Genomic DNA, 20,206 nt, shown 5'->3' on the forward strand with positions numbered 1-20,206 from the left:
ATATTCGAGGCTGCAGGGGGCCATGATGGCACCACTGCCTTCCAGCCTGGGTGACTGTTTCTGAAACATCACCTTATCTTTATCTCTTAGGTTACCCACTACTTATGGAAAATGGTTTCTTCTTTACGGTTCCCTTCCGTTGCTGTCTTGATTATAACACAGCTGGAGATTATGCTAGTAACTTAGGACTTCTGATTAGAATTCCGGTGCCACCATTTATCAGCCGTTTCCGTGAGCAGGTAACAACTTTTTGAAACAAATTCCCCCCATCTGTGAAGAGAGGGGGACAATAACGACTTCCTACCGTCCAGAACCGTTGTGAGGATTTAGGGAGCTGGTGTAGGCGGAGCATGGAGCTGTACAGGTAGCCAGCAGCACGCGCGACGAATAAGGAGCCGGCCGGCGGGCGAGAGGGCGGGGTGGCATCACGTGGGCGGGGCGGGGCGCGCTTGTCGGCTGATCGCACGATTGTGACGCGCGCCGCCGGAGGCTGGCCGGGCCCTCAAGATGGCGGCGGGCGCCCGGAGCGGCTCGGCCCGGCAGTAGTGGCGGGACGGGACTCGCCGCTGGAGCCGGCCGCCCTGGGAGTGGCTGCAGCAGCGCCAGGAATCGAGGATGGTAAAATGACCCAGGGGAAGAAGAAGAAACGGGCCGCGAACCGCAGTATCATGCTGGCCAAGAAGATCATCATTAAGGACGGAGGCACGGTGAGCTGAGTTCCGCGCCGGCGAGCGTCCCTGGGGCTCCCATCCGGTCTCTCCTTCAGACCCTGACACTGCCGTCTCTAGACGCCTTTGACTTCCCCACTCCGTCCGCGGTGCAGGTGTCTTGGGCTCGCGGACCCGCATGCCTTCGCTCCGGGAATCATCCTCCCCTGCTCGGGCCTGCGGCCTCCGGGGCCCGTCTTCTTTTTCTCCCGCACCTGCCGCCCTCTACTCCGGCCGCCTCTGCAGGCCCTGCGGCCTCGAGCCCCACGTGCGCCTCCGCCGCGGGGAGGAATGTGCCGGGCTCCCCCAGCGGACCACCGGTCCGCCGCGCCCCTCGCCGCCGCAACCTCGCGTCGCCTCCGCCGCCAGGCCCCGCGGAGCCGTCACCGCGCTTGTCAAGGGTCTGGGAACCATCCCTGCTCTCCCATATGTTGCTAACCGGGTTGCGTCTGGCGCGGCGATCCGCTGCGGCCCCATAGTACGTTCGCTTTCTGTTTCCAAGTCCCTCTGCGTCGCTGCTCCGGCTCTGGGCTGCTTACTGTAGGTAAACCCTGTCGCGAGGTGGGCTTCCCTCACTTCCCGGAGTTGGAAGCATAACGGCAGACACTAGGGCACTGGGGCCTAGATTCGAACCCGCTAGTTTTCAAAGAAAAGTCATCACCATGTGCCTTAACATCAGAAGTACTGGAATCAATCATGACCTATGGATCTGAGGAAGACACTTTGAAAGGAAGAAAGGTTTGCTTTTTAGAAACAGTTGTCATCACAGAAAACTTTATGCAGTGTGCTGTAGTTAACCAGCAGGGGACGTAGGGTTTTTAATTGGGAAAAGAAAAAAAAGAACCTGTACTTTTTTATGCTTAGATTTCTGTGTTGCTACACTCTGTGGTCATTGTTGCATCCGCTGATACCACGTTCGGAAATAGAATGGAAAGGTGATAATATATGTTTCACTTACCTGAAAAGTGTGCAGAAATGGTTCTGTTACTTCCATTTCTGTTTATATTTTATTGGAGCCCTGATCAACTGCTAGCACTAAATGTGTAAGTAGGCCACCACTGAGGCTTTGCTGAATTCACTTGAAAACCGTGACATTTAATGAGATTTCAGAACACAGCCCAGTCTATATACCAAAATTTAGAAAACTTGGGACATATGTAATGACTGCAGAATATATTACTAGTTTATCAAATTTATTACATGTCATAGCTTTGACATTTATTGAAAAAAGAAACTTGGCAATTCCTCAAGTTCTTTTCATTGAACTTGATTAATTAAAACATTACTTTGATTAGATGGGTTATGAAGAGTCATAGCTCTTTTGACCAAGTAGGTAAGAACTACGTGGGGAGAAAAATACTGTTGCCTTTGTCAACCTTTAGAAAAAGACAGTATTTTACATTCTTTATAAAATCTACAAAATAGTGGCAATGAAGGATTGTATTTTGTAAGACCAAGTGATGTTTAAGATGAGTATTTTTTGCAAAATGTAAGAATGAACGGTGATTAAGAAACACAGCTTCCTTTTCCTTGGAAAGTTCAATTTTATTACCTCTCTTTGGGGTTTTGTTTGGTTTGCTTTACAGCAGATGCTTTCTTTCCAAATCATGTGACTTTTGGAAAAGATTGTTTTTAAACTTTCTTGTCCTGTTCTTTATTAAGGTTGTATTTAATTCTTAGCCTGCTTTAGTATACAAAATAAAATGTTTGCAACAACAATAGGTTTCACATAGAACAAATAATAAAGACTTTCCTTGAGGGCTATGAACATGGGGGCTATTATAATTTCTCATCTTTATACAGTTAATATTTCTCTATTCTAGGAGCATCGGGCAATCCTTTAGAATAGGGGCTTTGTTTTGTATGTTTGAATCACACAGGGCCTAGTGTGTGAATTTTAAACTGATAAAAACACTTTTATTTTGTACTAGTACATTCCTAGATGAATTTTTATTGTAATTTTATTTATTTTTATTTTTTGAGATGGAGTTTCACTGTTGTCCCCCAAACTGGAGTGCAGTGGTGTGTTCTCAGCTCACTGCAACGTCCGCCTTTCGGGTTCAAGAGATTTCGCCTGCTTCAGCCTCCCGAGCAGCTGGGATTACAGGTGCCCACCACCACCCCGGCTAATTTTTTTGTATTTTTAGTAGAGACAGGGCTTCACTGTGTTGGCCAGGCTTGTCTCGAACTCCTGACCTTAGGTGATCCTCCTGCCTCAGCCTCGCAAAGTGCTGGGATTACAGGCGTGAGCCACCTTGTCCAGCCAATTTTGTTTATTCTAATACATAATCAAAGGATATATTTCAATAAATGTCAGGGGAATATTTTCCATTATTTGTATTTTAATCCATCCCAGACTTAAATTTTAAAACTATAACTATTATAATCATAGAAATGATTGTAAAATAATATTTGCTTGTCTACCTTTCTACTTAAAATAGATCAGACTACTATTTATGAACATTTTTAAAGAAAGGGAAAAAATTGCCATTTGATATTTTATTCTTGTGTGTTTTTTAATTCATCATATCATAGAATGTTTTAGTGCTACTGCTGTTGACCTTAGAGTGTTAGAGATTTTAGAAAGTTCCACAAGCGGGTAGATTAACTTTGATTCAGAGTCAGGTGTCTGAGGCTCTGTGGCCAGTACATGACAGGTTGTGAACAGTATTTCACATACCTGGTCAGTGGTACTGATTTGATCCCCTTTTGATTTCTTTCTAGTTTTCAACAATGTTAATAAAATTTTTTCTCTTGGTCATTCTGCTAATAACATAAATGTAAGCCTGTTTGGCCAGTTTAAATATTTATAAACAAAACTGGTAAGAGTTGTTAATGATTTATCCAAAAATTAGAGCAAATTTGTAGTTTTTAATGATTGAGGAAATCCTTCTAAATGGACCAGATTAATCATAAGTTACTATATATTTTTTTGAAATTGTATTTCATTCAGCTGAATGAAAAGCCAGGCCAGGATAAAGCTAACAAGTAGGCTGCCTATTTGAATAGACACAATTAAAATACATTATATGAAGGTGTGTTTCGGATTGGGAGTTTTTTTAATAAAAATAAGGTTGGTTTTATTGATTATATACAATTTTAGCTACATTAATATATGTTATAAACTAAGAATTAGAAATAAGTGACTTTTATTTCTTAACCAAGGATAATCTAAGTTATGGCAGCATGTTCAATGAAAATTATTTAAGTCCTGTATAGGTTTTCTATATCTGTTTTTCAGATAATCAGGAACATCATCCAAGCTTTACATTACAACACCATAATGACCCTCATAACACAAGTGCCATTAAGTAGAAATGAAGCATCATATGTTTTCTTTTTTAGCATATACTCCCCCTTTTGTTGTATAGAGATAGCCCTCAAATAATCTTACTTTAATGTGCAAATAACTTTTTACCCACAAGAGTATATTGGGAGTTTTTAACCTGGGTCTGTTCACCCTGGAGTTGTTTGCAAACTTTTCTTTTGACTGCATGCTTCTTGGAAGAGTCCCAAAAGGTCCATACTTTCGAAAAGTTTAAGAGCACCACCACACCCAGCTAATTTTTGTATATTTGGTAAAGATGGGGTTTCACCATGTTGGCCAGGTTGGTCTTGGACTCCTGGCCTCAAGTGATCCACCCACATTGGCTGGACACGGTGGCTCATGCCTGTAATCCCAGCACTTTGGGAGGCCATGGCGGGAGGATCACCTAAGGTTAAGAGTTCGAGACCAGCCTGGCCAATGTGGGCGGATCACTCGAGGCCAGGAATGAAGCAGTATATAGTACTCCTGGTTCCACAGATTACATTCAGTATTTAATCGTATACTCTATACTACTTCACTGATGAAAGTGATCATATTAGTTAATTTGTTTTTAAAGCATCCATACACTGAAATAGTTTTTAAGGCATGAGCAGTGGCTCATGCCTATAATCCCAACACTTTGGGAGGCCAATGTGGGTGATTCACTTGAGGCCAGGAGTCCAAGACCAGCCTGGCCAACATGGTGAAACCCCGTCTTTACCAAAAATACAAAAATTAGCCGAGTGTGGTGGTGGACACCTGTAATCCCAGCTACTCAGGAGGCCAAGGCACGAGAATCACTTGAACCTGGGAGGCCGAGATTGCAGTGAGATCCCACCACTGCATTCCAGCCTGGCTGATGGAGTGAAACTCTATTTCAAAAAAAAAAAAAGTTTTTAGTTACAAGTTTTAATGTATGTAACATTTTGGTATGTATGTAATATTTCAGTGTAGGCATTTAAGACAGCTGAAATAAAAATACATTCTGACATTTTTGAATACTAGAATTCTGTTTTGTTTTATTAAAGCATTACCACTTGTTTTTAAGCATTCCTGTTAGAGACTAAGAGCTAAGGAGTTATTTACATTATTCAAATTGGAATTTTCCTTATTCTTTTAAAATGTGCTCATTTAAAAATATCTTTATTTTGGCAATACAATTGTGGGACTACATCTCTGGCAAAGTGGAAAATGTATTGTTCTTTCAGAAGTGAATTGGTACAATGACTTTAAAGATTTGATAGAAAGCAAGGCATATGTGAATTGCATGGTTGGAAATACCTGAAAAAAGTAAAATTGGTATATCATTTGAAAATGAAGTGCATATCCCTGGATAAGCAGAGCACCAGATTTTTTTATTTTTAATTTTTTTATTTTAGACTAGTCAAGTGCAGTAGTGAGAAGCGGGGAAAGAGTAGACAAGGAGTTGGATCTGTAACTGACTGTGAACAATCAATTGAGATAACTCACTACCTTCGGACCAGCCACCAGATTTTTTTTCTTGGCATCTCTGATTTTAATTAAATAGGAGTCAGCAGCCATTTCAAAAGCAGGACCAAAGCTCTAACCCTTTGGACTCTACCTGCAAGGATGGCTGAAGTAGTGGCAGGATAGCTCTCAGGATGTAGGGCCTTTATAGACCCAGAGAGTTGTTAAATATCCTTTGGTTGCTAGCATGCAAAAACTATGAGAAGGGCCCATGGTGCTTTTCTTTTTTTTTCTTTCTGTTTTTCTTTTTTTTTTTTTGAGACGGAGTTTCGCTCTTGTTACCCAGGCTGGAGTGCAATGGCGCGATCTCGGCTCACTGCAACCTCCTCCTCCTGGGTTCAAGCAATTCTCCTGCCTCAGCCTCCTGAGTAGCTGGGATTTCAGGCACGCGCCACCATGCCCAGCTAATTTTTTGTATCTTTAGTAGAGACGGGGTTTCACCATGTTGACCAGGATGGTCTAGATATCTTGACCTCGTGATCCACCCACCTCGGCCTCCCAAAGTGCTGGGATTACAGGCGTGAACCACCGCACCTGGCCGGGGTTTCACTCTTGTTGCCCAGGCTGGAGTGCAATGGTGTGATCTTGGCCCACTGCAACCTCTGCCTTCCAGGTTCAAGTGATTGTCCCGTCTCAGCCTCCCAAATCACTGGGATTATAGGCATGTGCCACCATGCCTGGTTACTTTCTGTATTTTTTTTAGTACAGACGAGGTTTTACCATGTTGGCTAGACTGGTCTCGAACTCCTGACCTCAGGTGATCCACCACCTCAGCCTCCCAAGGTGGGATTACAAGTGTGAGCCACCGCGCATGGCCCTACGGTGCTTTTCAAAAAGTCTAGAAACAGGGTGTATAGATTGTCTTTGGCAGGTGTGTGGCAGACAGCATCATAAATTACTTAACTCCTTACCTCCATGGTTCAGTGTTTAATGTAGGTTGGTGTGTTTGGGGATAAATTAATACGCAGTATTTTTTTCAGATTACTGTATGTATCTAGTTCATCCTCATACAGTTAGAAATTCACCTACAGTTGAAATGTAACTCCCTCGCAGCTACTGAAAGTTTAAAGTTTAAGTAAAAAGTGTAACTTTCTTTGGGTAACATTCTGACAAGTTTGTATTATTTAAAAGTTTCAATTATAAAGAGCTCTGGTTGTCTTTCAGCATTATTTTGAATTGTGTCAGTCAAACAAAGTAACAGTTGACAGTTTCAGCCAGGGTACATCAAGAAGCGATGAATATGGATATAATATAGCTCTCAACATTTCTAGTACTTTATAACAAAGAAATATTCCTCCCACTGCCCTGCTTTTTTAGAGAATCAATAATACATTTCTTCCATCCAGATGTGGGAAACAATAGAATGGATCAGGAGGGACAAGTATATAAAGCGTCTATGTCTTTTTCCATTCAAGCTTTACTTTATTTTTAAAATTTATGCCGGGCACGGTGGCTAACGCCTGTAATCCCAGCACTTTGGGAGGCTGAGGTGGACGGATCACCTGAGGTCGGGAGTTCGAGACCAGCCTGACTAACACAGTGAAACCCTGACTATAAAAAAAAAAAAATGAAATAAAATTTATTATTTTTAAAATATTTTAGTAGTTTTGGGGTACAGGTGGGTTTTGGTTACATGAACAAGTTCATTAGTGGTGATTTCTGAGATTTTAGTGCACCTGTCACCTGAGGAATGTATACTGTACCCAATATTTAGTCTTTTATCCCACTCAACTTTCCCCCCATCCTCGAAGTTCATTATATCACTCTTATGCCTTTGTGTCCTCATAGCTGAACTCTCACTTGTGAGAACATACATTTGGTTTTCCATTCCTGAATTACTTACAGGAATGATGGCCTCCAGTTCCATCCAACTTTCTGCAAAAGACATTATTTCATTCCTTTTTATGGCTAAGTATTCAACAGTGTTTATATAATGTTTCCTTTATCCACTTGTTGGTCAGTGGGTACTTGCGTTGGTTCCATATCTTTGCAGTTGTGAATTGTGCTGCTATAAACATGCATGTACATGTGTCTTTTTCATATAATGACTTCTTTTACTTTGGGTGGGTACCCAGTAGTGGGATTGCTGGATCCAATAGTAGTTCTACTTTTAGTTCTCTAAGGAATTGCCATACTGTTTTCCATAGTGGTTGTACTAGTTTACGTTCCCACCAGCAGTGTAAAAGTGTTTACTTGTCACCACATCCACACCATCTCTTAATTTTTTATTACTTAATTATGGCCATTCTTGCAGGAGTAAGATGCATTTTACTTTTTGTTTTAATTTGCATTTCTCTGATAATTGGTGATACTGAACATCTTTTCATATGTTTGTTGACTGCATATTTTTTTAAAAGTGCCTATTCATGTCCTTCTCGCTTTTGATGGGATTGTTTTTTTTTTTTCTTGCTGATTTGACTTCCTTGTAGGTTCTGGATACTAGTCCTTTGTCAGGTAGATAGTTTGCGCATAGTTTTTCCCTCTCTATGGGTTGTCTATTTACTCTGTTGATTATTCCTTTTTTTTTTTTTTTGAGATGGGAGTTTTGCTCTTGTTCTCTAGGCTGGAGTGCAATGGCGTGATCTTTTGTATTTTTAGTAGAGAGAAGTTATCACCATGTTGGCCAGACTGGACTCAAACTACTGACCTGAGGTGATCCACCTGCGTTGGCCTTCCAAAGTGCTGAGATTACAGGCATGAGCCACTGTGCCTGGCCGACTATAAGTATTTTGCTTTATTTCTGGGTTACCTGTTCTGTTCCATTGGTCTGTTTTTATACCAGTACCATGCTGTTTTGGTAACTGTCAGCTTGTAGTATAATTTGAAGTCCAGTAATGTGATGCCTCCAGATTTGTTATTTGCTTAGTCTTGCTTTGGCTATGTGGGCTCTTTTTTGGTTCCACATGAATTTTAGGATTGCTTTTTCTTGTTCTGTGAAGTATGATGCTGGTATTTTGATGGGAATTGCATTCAGTCTATGGTCAGCACCGTCATTTTCACAATATTGATTTTTCCTATCCATGAACATGGGGTGTGTTTCCCTTTGTGTCATCTATGATTTCTTTTAACAGTGTTTTGTAGTTTTCCTTGTAAAAATCTTTCACTTCCTTGGCTAAGTATATTCCTAGATGTTTTATTTGTTTATTTATTTATTTTTTCAGCTATTGTAAAAGGGATTGATTTCTCAATTTGATTCTCAGCTTGGTCGTTGTTGGAATATAGCAGTGCTACTGACTGGTGTCATTGATTTTGTATCCTGAGACTCACTGAATTTGTTTATCAGATCTAGGAGCTTTTCAGATGAGTCATTAGGGTTTTCTAGATATACAATCATATCATTGGCAAACAGGGACAGTTTGATTTCTTCTTTTTCAGTTTGCATGCTCCTTATTCCCTTCTCTTGTCTGATTGCTCTGTCTAGGACTTAAAAAGTTTTTAATTACTATGGCTACAAAGTAGATACAGATATTTATGGGATACATCTGATATTTTGATATAAGCATACATTCATACAGGTATACAATGTATGTATAAAATCAGGGATCCTGGGGTATCCATTACCTCAAACATTTATCATTTCTTTGTGTTAGGAACATTCCAATTCCACTTGTAGCCATTTTAAAATACACAGTAAATAATTTTTTACTGTAGTCACCCTGCTGTGTTCTCAAACACCAGATCTTATTCTTTTTGTTTTTCTTTTCCTCACACTACATCAACAAATATTCCTTCTATCCAACTGTATTTTTGCACCTACTTTATCCCTGCCTCCCTGCTATTTTCCCAGCCTCTGGTAACCATTCTATTCTGTATCTCCATGAGATCAATTTTTTAAGTTTTAATTGCTGCATGTGAATGAGAATATGCAAAATTTGTCTTTCTGTGCCTGACTTATTTCATTGAACATAATGTCTTTCGTTTCTATCCATGTTGTTGCAAATGACAGGATTTCATTCTTTTTATGACTAAATAATATTCTATTGTATATATGCACCACATTTTTTTGCTCTCTTTTTAAATTAGAGATGAAATCTTGCTATGTTGCCCAGGCTGGTCTCAAACTCTGCTCAAGTATTCCTCCTGCCTCAGCCGCCCAAAGTGCTGGTGTTACAGATGGGAATTACTATGCCTGTCCTATTTCTTCTTCTGCTTCTTCTTTTTTAACCTCCTTTTTCTTTTCAACATGCAGACTTTTTATTAAATGTGTACAATATTTTGTCTGTTCATCTATTGGTGGACACTTAGGTTGATTCCTGATCTTGGCTATTTTGAATAGTGCTACAATAAACCTGGGAGTACAGATATCTCTTGTTTATATTGATTTCTTTTGGATATATAACTATAAGTGGCATTGCTGGGTCATATGATAGTTCTGTAACTTCCATACTGGTCTCCATAGTGGCTGTACTGATTTACATTCCTACCAACAGTGTATGAGAGGTCCGTCCCCTTTCTTTACAGCCTTGCCAGCATTTATTGCCTGTCTTTTGGATATAAACCATTTTACCTGGGATGAGATGATATGTTATGGTTTTAATTTGCATTTCTTTGATAATCAATGATGGTTGAGCATTTTTTCATATACCTGTTGATCACTTGTATGTCAATGTCTATTTATTTAGGTCTTATGCCCCTCTAAATATAGGAGTTGTTTGAGCTTCTTATATATTCTGGTTATTAATCCCTTGTCACAGTGATATTCGCAAATATTTTCTCCCATTCTGTGGCTTGTCTCTTGTTTCCTTTGCTGTGCAGCTTTTTAAATTCATGTTTTAACTCTTTGTCCCCCTTTGCTTTGGTGGCCTGTGCTTTTCAGGTAACTGAAAAAATCTAGGCTGGGCACCATGGCTCACACCTGTAATCCCAGCACTTAGGCAGGGCAAGATAAGGGGATCACTTCAGGTCAGGAGTTTGAGACCAGCCTGGCCAACATGGTGAAACCTTGTCTCTACTAAAAATACAAAAATTAGCCAGGTATGATGGCAGGTGCCTGTTAATCCCAGCTACTCCAGAGACTGAGGCAGGAGAATTGCTTGAACCCGGGAGGTGGAGGTTGCAATGAGCTGAAATCATGCTACTGCTCTCCAGCCTGGGCGACAGAGCTAGACTCTGTCTCCAAAAAAACAAAAAAAGAAAAAAAAAATCTTTGCCCAGACTAATGTCCTAAAGTGTATTCCTAGTGTTTTCTTCTAGTAGTTTTGTGGTTTCAGGTCTTAGATTTGATTGTTGTACATGATGAGAGATGGGGGTGTAATTTAATTCTTCTGCATATGGATATCCAGTTTTCCTAGCATCGTTTAAGAGACTGTCCTTTTCCCAGTGTATATCTCGGTGCCGTCAAAAATGAGTTGACTATAAATGCATGGACTTATTTCTGGGTTCTCTATTGTGTTCTGTTGGTCTATGTGTCTGTTTTTATGCCAGTACTATACTGTTTTGGTTATTATCACTTTGTAGTATAATTTGAAGTGAAGTAATGTGATACCTCCAGCCTTATTCTTTTTTTTTTTTTTTTTTTTTCCTTTTTGAGACAGTCTTGTTCTGTTGCCCAGGCTGAAGTGCATGGTGTAATTTTGGCTCACTGCAACCTCTCTGTCTTCTGGGTTCAAGCGATTCTCCTGCCTCTGCCTCTTGAGTAGGTGGGACTACAGGCACTCACCACCGCGCCCAGCTAATTTTTGTATTTTTGGTAGAGACAGGGTTTTACTGTGATGGCCAGGCTGGTCACAAACTCCTGACCTCATGATCCGCCTGCCTCAGCCTCCCAAAGTGCTGGGATTACAGGCATGAGCCACTGGTTCTGGCTTCCAGCCTTGTTCTTTTTGCTCAGGATTGCTTTGGCTGTTTTGGCTCTTTTGTGGTTCCATATAAGTTTTAGAATTAAAAAAAAAATTTTTGTGAAGAATGTCATTTGTAGTTTGATAGGAACTGCGTCGAATCTAGATTGCTTTGGGTAGTATTGAAAATTTTTTTTTTTTTTTTGTGACGAAGTCTCTGTCACCCAGGCTGGAGTGCAGTGGCATGATCTCTGCTCACTGCAAGCTCCGCCTTCTGGGTTCAAGCGATTCTTCTGCCTCAGCCTCCTGAGTAGCTGGGATTACAGGCGCGTGCCACTATGTCAGGCTATTTTTTTATTGTATTTTTAGTAGAGGCGGGGTTTTGCCATGTTGGTCACAGGCTCGTCTCAAACTCCTGACCTTGTGATCTGCCTGCTTTGGCCTCCCAAAGTGCTGGGATTACATGCGTGAGCCACCATGCCAGGTCTTGAAATTTTAATGGTATTGATTCTTCCAATTTATGAACATGGAATATCTTCTCATTTGTGTGTGTGTGTCCTCTTCAATTCCTGTTATCAATGTTTTATAGTTTACATTATAGACATCTTTCATTTCTTTAAGTTTATTCCTTGGTATTTTATTTGTAGCTATTATAAGTGGGATTACTTTCTTGGTTTTGTTTTTAGATATTTGCTGTTGGCATATAGAAATGCTACTGATTTTTGTATCCTGCAACTTTAATGAATTTGCTCCTATTCTGATAGTTTTTTTTTTTTTTGGTGGGGTATTTAGGGTTCTCTCTATATAAGATTATGTTATCTGTAAAGAGGGACAATTTTGACTTCCTCTTTTCTAATTTGGATGCCTTTTATTTCTCACTTTTGTCTAATTGCTCTAGTTAGTACTTTCCAGTACTTTGTTGTATAAGAGTGGTGAAAGTGGGCATCTTGTTTTGTTCCAGATCTTTGAGGAAAGGCTTTCAGTTTTTCCCTGTTCAGTATGCTAGCCCTGTGTCTGTCATATATGGCTTTTATCATGTTGAAGTATATTCCCTCTATACCATTTTTGAGAGTTTTTATCATGAAGCAATGTTGAATTATTTAATAAATGGTTTTTCACCATCAGTTGAAATGATCATTTTTTTTCTTCATTCCTTTGAAATGATGTATCACATTGATTGATTTATGTATGTTGGACATAAATCAATTGGAAGGACATAGTTGACTTTCCCTTCCTCTCTGCTACTTCTTTCATAGTCTTCTGCTATTTGTTTGCCTTTTAAGTCCTATTCTTGCATCCCTGGATGATTCCCACTTGAACAGATAGATGATCTTTTTTAATGTGTTGGTGAATTTGGTTTGCTAGTATTTTGTGGAGGATTTTTGCATCAGTGTTTATCACAGATATTGTCCTGTAGTTTTCTTTATTTTGTTGTTCTCCATGCTAGTTTTAGGTAATTTTTCTCTTAAATAAACAAAGCATCTTCCTACTAAAGTGTAAGCATGTTTATTAGAAAAAATACGGAAAATTCAGAACAGTGTAGTAAACAGTGTTATATCACTTAAAATCATTCCCCAATATAAACTCTTAACTTACATTGAGATCAGTATTGTTTTTCATAACTGAAATTACCCTACATATACAATTTCATATCCTACTTTGATTTTTTAAAAATTTAAATTACCATGAGTGTTTTTGTAGGTCATTAGACATTATCTCTGAACAGTTTTGGGCTGCATGTTATTCTATCTGATTATATGTTGTGATCTGATTATACATGTGTAGCAAAAGATGAGCTTGGTATTTTTCCTACTGCAAATGATCCTGTCATGAACATGTTTGTAGTAGAGCTTTTTCTGAACGTTTATTTCCATAGAATGCTATTAAATATTTTAAGAATTGTTAATACACTTTATATATTTTTAATCAGGTCTTGGTGCTTTTGTATTGTTGTAAATACTCCACCAAATTACAATAGTAATCCTCTGTTATTTCTTTCATAATCTTCTGCTATTTGTTTGCTTTTTATTTATTTATTTATTTTTTATTGAGACATAGTTTCGCTCGCTCCCAGGTTGGAGTGCCATGGCGCGATCTCGGCTCACTGCAGTCTCCGCCTCCTGGATTCAGGCAATTCTCCTGCCTCAGCCTCCTGAGTAGCTGGGACTACAGGCACGCGCCACCATGCCCAGCTAATTTTTTGGATTTTTCATAGAGACAGGGTTTCACCATGTTGACCAGGATGGTCTCGATCTCTTGACCTTGTGATCCACCTGCCTTGGCCTCCCAAAGTGCTGGGATTACAGGCCTGAGCCACCGTGCCCAGCCTTGTTTGCTTTTTAAATTGAGCTGATGTTGTACATGTTTTTCTCAAACCAGTGTGCCTAAAACGGAATTACTCTTTCATGCTTTCCCATTTCCTCACTGCCTAGTCAACTAAGCCAGAAATTGTGACCTTCCTTTCCTTTCTGCTACATCTAGTTAACCAGTGAATCCTGTTGATTGTACCTCCTAAATGTTTTTTGTATCTGTTCACTTATCTCCATTCCTGCTGCCCAGTCTTCTTCAGGTTTCTATTTCTTCTCACCTGGTTTTCTGCAACAGCCTGCCTTCTGGTCTTGCTAATTCCCTTTCAGTTTATTTGCCATGTGACAATGAAAGTTATTGTTCTAGAAAGGTAGACCTGTGATGTGATGTTACTCTCTGGCTTAAGACATTTTAATGTTTTCCTGCTGCCTTCAGGTTAAAAGCCCTTAATGTGACCTTTAAAAGGCCCTTTTCAACTGGGCACAGTGGCTCATGCTTATAATCTCAAGACTTCGGGGGGGGCTGAGTCAGGAGGATTCCTAGAGCCCAGGAGACTAGCTTGGGCAACATGGTGAAACTCTGTCTCTGTGTTTGTTTTTAAGCCTTTTCAAGTCACTGCTTCTTACCTTTCAGCTTCGACTATTACCTCTTTCCTCCTTAGATACTGAAATAAGCAATAATATCTCCTGTCTTCTGGCCTTTGCATGTTCTGTTTTCTTTGTCTCAGATACTCTTGGTCACCATATCCTCTCTCCTGCCAGTGTACAACTGACAATCTTGATACCTTTCCCACTGGACTTTGAGGTCTCAACTTATACTGCCTGTCTTTTAGGAAGCCTTCCCTGACCTTCTCCTCAACTGATTAAGTAAGCCTCATTTTAACAGAGCCACTTAGGAGGCTGAGGCATAAAAACTGCTTGAACCTGAGAGGCGGGGGTTGCGGTGAGCCGAGATCACGCTGCTGCACTCCAGCCTGAGCGACTGAGCGAGACTTGATCTCAGTAAACAAACAAACAAACACAGAGACACTTAAAAAATTTTTTTCCCCCAGAGACAGGGTCTCATCCTGTCACCCAGGCTGGAGTGCAATGGTATGATCATAGCTCATTGCAGCCTTGAACTTCTGGGCTAAAGCAGACCTCCTGCCCCAGCTTCCCAAGTAGCTGGGACTTAAAGGCATTTACCATCATGCCCTGCTGAGAGCCACTTTTAACACTTTATTTTCTACTGTCTTTTCTGCTCTGTGTGTATATTTGTAAATATGTTAAATATAATTACCACCTCATTTTTTATCAGCATTTCCCAAAGTCTTTTCCAAGGAGTGCACGTGTCCAAGAGATACGCTCTAGTGATGTCAAAAGATTGCATTGTCACGTTTGGAAAACAGGGCAATACTATATTTTCTTGGAAATTAATATAAATTAGCATGCTTTAAGCCCTGAGAAGTTCTACCAAGCTTTTTGCTAGGGCCTGGGTATATGTGGTGGTGAACAAAACAGGTTTAAAGCTTATCATATCCTGTGGCCATTTTTTTTTTTTTTCCCCAGGCAGAGCCTCACTCTGTTGTCCAGGCTGGGGTACAGTGGCACGATCGGCTCACTGCAACCTCCGCCTTCCAGGTTCAAGCAATTCTCCTGCCTCAGCCTTTCTGAGTAGCTGGGATTACAGGCACATGCCACCACGCCCAGCTAATTTTTGTATTTTTAGTAGAGACAGGGTTTCACCGCGTTGGCCAGTCTGGTCTCGAACTCCTGGCCTCAAGGGATCTGCCTTCCTCGGCCTCCCAAAGTGCTGGGATTACAGGCGTGAGCCACCATGCCCGGCCTCCTGTGGCCATTTTTTGACATTATATTACTATGCTTGTTCCATTTGATGCTAGTCATTACCTCTTCCTTCCTGAAACTCATCCATTGTCATCTGTGTGTGTATTATCTTCACTCTCCTGATATTTTCTTCACTGTCCTGATATTTTTCTCACTGTTTCTTTTTTCTTCCCCTTTTCTTTATCAAAGAAGAAAAACCTTCATTATTTTCCTCTGCCTGCTACTTACTTCTTGGGGTTCTGTCTTAGCTCACTGCTCTTTTCACGCTTTGCACTCCTGATAACCTCATCTACTCTGGTGGTTTCAGATATTACATTTGCTGCTAATTGTTTTAATCAGTGCTCAAAGACAATACAGATATTTCAAGTAAAGAGGGCAGTTTTGTAGATAGGACCTGAAGTAAATCCAGGCCCCTTGGGGAAAGTGTTAGGAAGCCACCAGCAATTACTGCTAGACAACCAAGCTAAACACGTAGAAGTTGTTCTTGATTCTCCCTCCTGCTGTTTATCAACGTCCTACCAATTTCAAATCCTGAATCCTTAATCCGTTCCCTCCCTTCCAGCATTCATACTATGCCACTGTTTTATGCCCTTATTTCTTTTTTGAGCAAATTCAAATAACTTCCTTTTGCATGCACTCTGCTCCTCCATTTTGTCCTTTAGGAAGTCACCAGAGTGAAGTATTGAACAATGCAGATCTGATCAAACCATTCTCTTGCTTGAAACCCAGTTTCCTGCGTCTCTAGAGTAAAGATGAGAAATTCCTTAACAAAGTTTAGAGGCTGCTTCTTCTGCCTCCCTCTCTTTCACTCCATGACTAGAACTTTATTCTCCAGTAGTTTTTAACTGTCATGACCCTTACCTGCTTCATTTTGACTTTCTCAAAAGTGACTGTCACACCACTTCCTTTTCTTGCCATACTCTTGCCTTGCCTCCTAATCTGTACATGTCTCTTAGTGTATTTATACTAAGCAGATAGTTACAATGTTTCTTCCTCTCTAGACTGAACTGGAGATCAGGGAGTGTGTCCTGTTTTGGTAATCCTGGAACCTCTGGTATATAGTAAGTGTTCTGTAAATGTCTGTTGAGTGAATGAAACCTGTAGAAATTCATCAGCCATGGTTCTTCAGTTTCCTAGTTCCCTTGTCTGAAGTTCTTCAATTGCAAGTTCTATGGAGAGGGTGTTCAGGTACCTTAAATTCTGTAGGTTGGAAGAGCTATTATTTTAAATGCTAATGCATTGTGACAATATAAAAAATAATGCAGCATCGTTTTCAGCACATAGAGAAATCCAAGCACAGTATTTTTATATAAGGCTGTTGAGTATACTTTAAAGTTTAGGTATGGCATTGTAATGTGTACCTGTTAACACACAAAAACATTTACATATCTTAAATGTTTAAGTTTTAGACTTTTATCTAGAAAACCTTGTTGTGGTACACACGAAAACATTTACATATCTTAAGTGTTTGAGTTCTAGACTTTTATCTAGAAAATCTCACCATGGGTCATGCTTGTAATCCTGGCACACTGGGAGGCTGAGGTGGGAGGATCGCTTGAGGCCAGGAGTTTGAGACCAGCTTGGGTAACATAGTGAGACGCCATCTCTACCAAAAAAAAAAAAAAATTAGCTAAGTGTGGTAATTTGTGCCTGTAGTCCCAGCCTCATTGGAGGCTAAGGTGGGAGGATTGCTTTAGCCTAGGAGGTTGAGGCTACAGTAAGCCATGATTGTGCCACTGGACTCCAGCCTGGGCAACAGAGCGAGACCCTGTCTACAAAACAGAAAGAAAAAGTTTTATTTTTTTCCTATTATACAGACTTGTTAAGTGGTGACTAAATATTACAGGGCTGGGCACAGTGGCTCAAGTTTGTAATCTTATCACTTTGGGAGGCTGAGGCAGGTGGATCACTTGAGCTCAGGAGTTCGAGACCAGCCTGGGCAACAAGGCGAAATCTCATCTGTACAAAAAATAGGAAACAAATTAGCTGGGTATGGTGACACACACCTGTAGTCCCAACTACTTGGTGGGCTGAGGTGGGAGGATCACTTGAGCCCAGGAGGTCAGGGCTGCAGTCATCCAAGACTGTGCCACTGCATTCCAGCCTGGTGACAAAGTATAAATACTTTGTCTCAAAATATAAAAATAAATAATATTATAAGCTGCTTATTAGCAAGTTTGTACTTCCCTTTAAAATAGAAATTTGGCCGGGCACGGTGGCTCAAACCTGTAATCCCAGCACTTTGGGAGGCCAAGGCAGATGGATCACCTGAGTTCAGCAGTTCAGGACCAGTCTGGCCAACATCGTGAAACCTTGTCTCTACTAAAAATACAAAAAATTAGCTGGGCTTGGTGGCGGATGTGGGTAATCCCAGGTACTTGGGAGGCTGAGGCAGGAGAATTGTTTGAACTCCGGAGGTGGAGGTTGCAGTGAGCCGAGATCACACCATTGCACTCTGGCCTGGGCAATAGAGTAAGACTATTTCCAAAAAAATAAATTTAACAACTGAGATAAATTTTTTAAATTTTAACTTTTTAATAGATTTTCTTTTTAATTGACAAATTGTACATATTCGTGGGGTACATAGTGATGTTTCAATACGTAAAAAGTGTGGTGATTAGATCAGAGTAATGAGCATATCTACAACATCTATCATTTCTTTGTGTTGGCAACATTCAATATCCTTGTAGCTGTTTGGGACTTTATATTATTAGCTGTAGTCATCCTGCAATGGTGTAGAACTATGGAACTTACTCCTCCTATCTAGCTTTAGTTTCATAGCCTTCAACAAATCTCTCTCTATCTTTCCAACCCTTTGGTTCCTCTGTTCTACTTTTTACTTCTATGAGAATGAGATCAACTTTTTTTAGCCTCTACATATGGGTGAGAATATTCGGTGTTTTAACTTTCTGTTCCTGGCTTATTTCAGTTAACATAAAGTTCTCCAGTTCCATCCATTTTGCCACAAATGACAGGATTTCATTTTTTATGGCTGAATAGTGTCCCATGGTATGTATAATACCAGATTTTCGTTATCCATTCATCTATTTTTTGGACACCTGGGTTAATTCCATATCTTGGGTGTCATGAATAGTGATGCAGTAAACATGGGGTGCAGATGTCTCTCCAACAAATCATTTTCTTTCCTTGGATAAATTTTCATTAGTAGAATTACTGGACCATACAGTAGTTCTGTTTGTAGTTTTTGAGGGACCTTCATACTAGTCTCCATAGTGGCTGTGCTAATTTACATTCTCACTAGCAGTGTATAAGATAGTTCCCTTTTCTCTGCATCCTCACCAGCATTTGTTCTGTTCTGTCTTTTTTATTATAGCCATTCTAACTCGAATGAGATGATACCTCATTGTGGTTTTGATTTGCATTTCCCCAATGATTAGTGCTATTGATCATTTTTTCGTATACCCATTTGCTGTTTGTGTGTCGTCTTTTGGAAAATGTCTATTCAGATCATTTGCATATTTTTAAATCAGATTATTTTGTTGTGTGATTGTTGCTGTTGAGATGTTTCAGTTCCTTGTATATTCAGGATATTAATCCCATTTAGATGAGAAATATAATGGTTAAATGCCACCCAGATAGTTGGCAGTGCCTTAATGGTATGCATGTTGTCAGGCCAAAGGCCTCTCTGTCCTTGTCAAGGGACGTGCTAACCTTCTCCACTTTGATATAACACTGAATTGATTCTTAAGACATCTCTAACAGCAGTCTAAACTTAATTTTGTATTTTCTTTCTCATGTATATCAAGTTCCAAATCTCTTACATACTTTCTTTGGGGATTGTTCTGCTTTTGAGCCATGTTGATATCATGTTTATATTTTTGCCACTTGCTTTTCATTTATGTTTTGTTTTGCCAAAATAATCTTTAAAACTTCAAACTGATCGTGTTAGTCTTAATATCTTTTAGTGGCTCCCCATGGTCTTCAGAATTAAATATAGACTTCTTCACATGGAAGCTGGTCTTTGAGTACCTGAAGCTCATCTTTCAATGCACCCAACGTGCAGCCCATGCACTGGTTGTACTGTACTGGATATATGAGACCCACAATGCCTCAAGCCTCAGAACCTTTATACAGGCTGAGCTATCCTTCCCACCCTATACCTCGGCCTAACTCTATTATGTCCTTTCAGCCTTCCTCCTGGAAGTCTGATATTCCCACCTCCCAAGTTCCCTTGGACTCTGTATGTTTCAGCTGCATACTGTGCATATGGTAATGAATTTAGTTGCTTCGTCTGTCCCTCTCACTTTGAAGACAGAGACAGTACAGCTGTTTGGCACAGTGCCCAACACATATATGTTCTTAATATTTATTGACTATTGCATCGTTATTGTTAATAATTGTAGAATGTTAACTCTGTTAACTTTTTAAAAATCTTGTTTTTATAGCCTCAAGGAATAGGTTCTCCTAGTGTTTATCATGCAGTTATCGTCATCTTTTTGGAGTTTTTTGCTTGGGGACTGTTGACGGCACCCACTTTGGTGGTAAGTAATCTTTTAAATTATTTAACATTGATTCCAGAATCTCTTTTTCTTCAGTTTTGGAGGAAAACATGACCCTTTTTCCTTTGCATGGTTAATTCTCCCACCAGTATTGTTCAGGATTCGCCTGTATTTTACTGGTTGAGTTGTCTTTTCCAACCCTTAACTCTTCCTTACCTTTGTTTTGTGTGGCAGGGTAGGGGGGCCTGGAGGTGTGTGAATTTGGACTTGTCATTGGGCATGTTCAGGCAGAGGCTTTGTAGCTACTCTGAATAGAACAGAGCTTCTTAAACCCACA

General features: G+C 40.2%; 2 protein-coding genes, 1 long non-coding RNA gene and 1 other non-coding gene across 14 annotated transcripts in view; 2 read left to right on the plus strand and 2 right to left on the minus strand.

Moving 5' to 3' along the window:
• SLC35A3 (solute carrier family 35 member A3) overlaps window positions 1–357 on the plus strand; it is a 66,161-nt gene extending 65,804 nt beyond the window's left edge. Inside the window, exon 8 of the mRNA XM_035252320.3 lies at window positions 91–357. Coding sequence (XP_035108211.1) covers window positions 91–151 — 61 coding nt within the window. The 3' untranslated portion in view covers window positions 152–357. The remainder of the gene's footprint in view (window positions 1–90) is intronic.
• The window catches only part of LOC118143070 (uncharacterized), a 140,901-nt gene extending 140,472 nt beyond the window's left edge, over window positions 1–429 (minus strand). For all 9 annotated transcript variants that reach the window (XR_013520305.1, XR_013520304.1, XR_013520307.1 and 6 more), the window contains exon 1: window positions 305–429. This is a non-coding gene — a long non-coding RNA (uncharacterized LOC118143070). The remainder of the gene's footprint in view (window positions 1–304) is intronic.
• Window positions 430–485: 56 nt separating this feature from the next.
• Window positions 486–20,206, plus strand: part of SLC71A1 (solute carrier family 71 member 1) — a 57,467-nt gene continuing 37,746 nt past the window's right edge. For 2 of the 3 annotated variants that reach the window (XM_078332686.1, XM_035252311.2), the window contains exons 1-2: window positions 486–707; window positions 19,816–19,911. Coding sequence is in view for 2 of the 3 variants with exons in the window: in XM_035252311.2 (XP_035108202.1) it covers window positions 624–707; window positions 19,816–19,911 (180 nt within the window). In the remaining variant the exon portion in view is untranslated. The remainder of the gene's footprint in view (window positions 708–19,815; window positions 19,912–20,206) is intronic. The other variant, XM_035252312.2, reaches the window with a different exon arrangement.
• LOC118143508 (U6atac minor spliceosomal RNA) lies at window positions 18,979–19,103 on the minus strand. Its single transcript, XR_004727712.1, has one exon. It is a non-coding gene; the product is annotated as a U6atac minor spliceosomal RNA (small nuclear RNA).

Source organism: Callithrix jacchus, chromosome 7, assembly GCF_049354715.1.
Source record: "Callithrix jacchus isolate 240 chromosome 7, calJac240_pri, whole genome shotgun sequence".
NCBI lineage: Eukaryota > Metazoa > Chordata > Mammalia > Primates > Cebidae > Callithrix > Callithrix jacchus.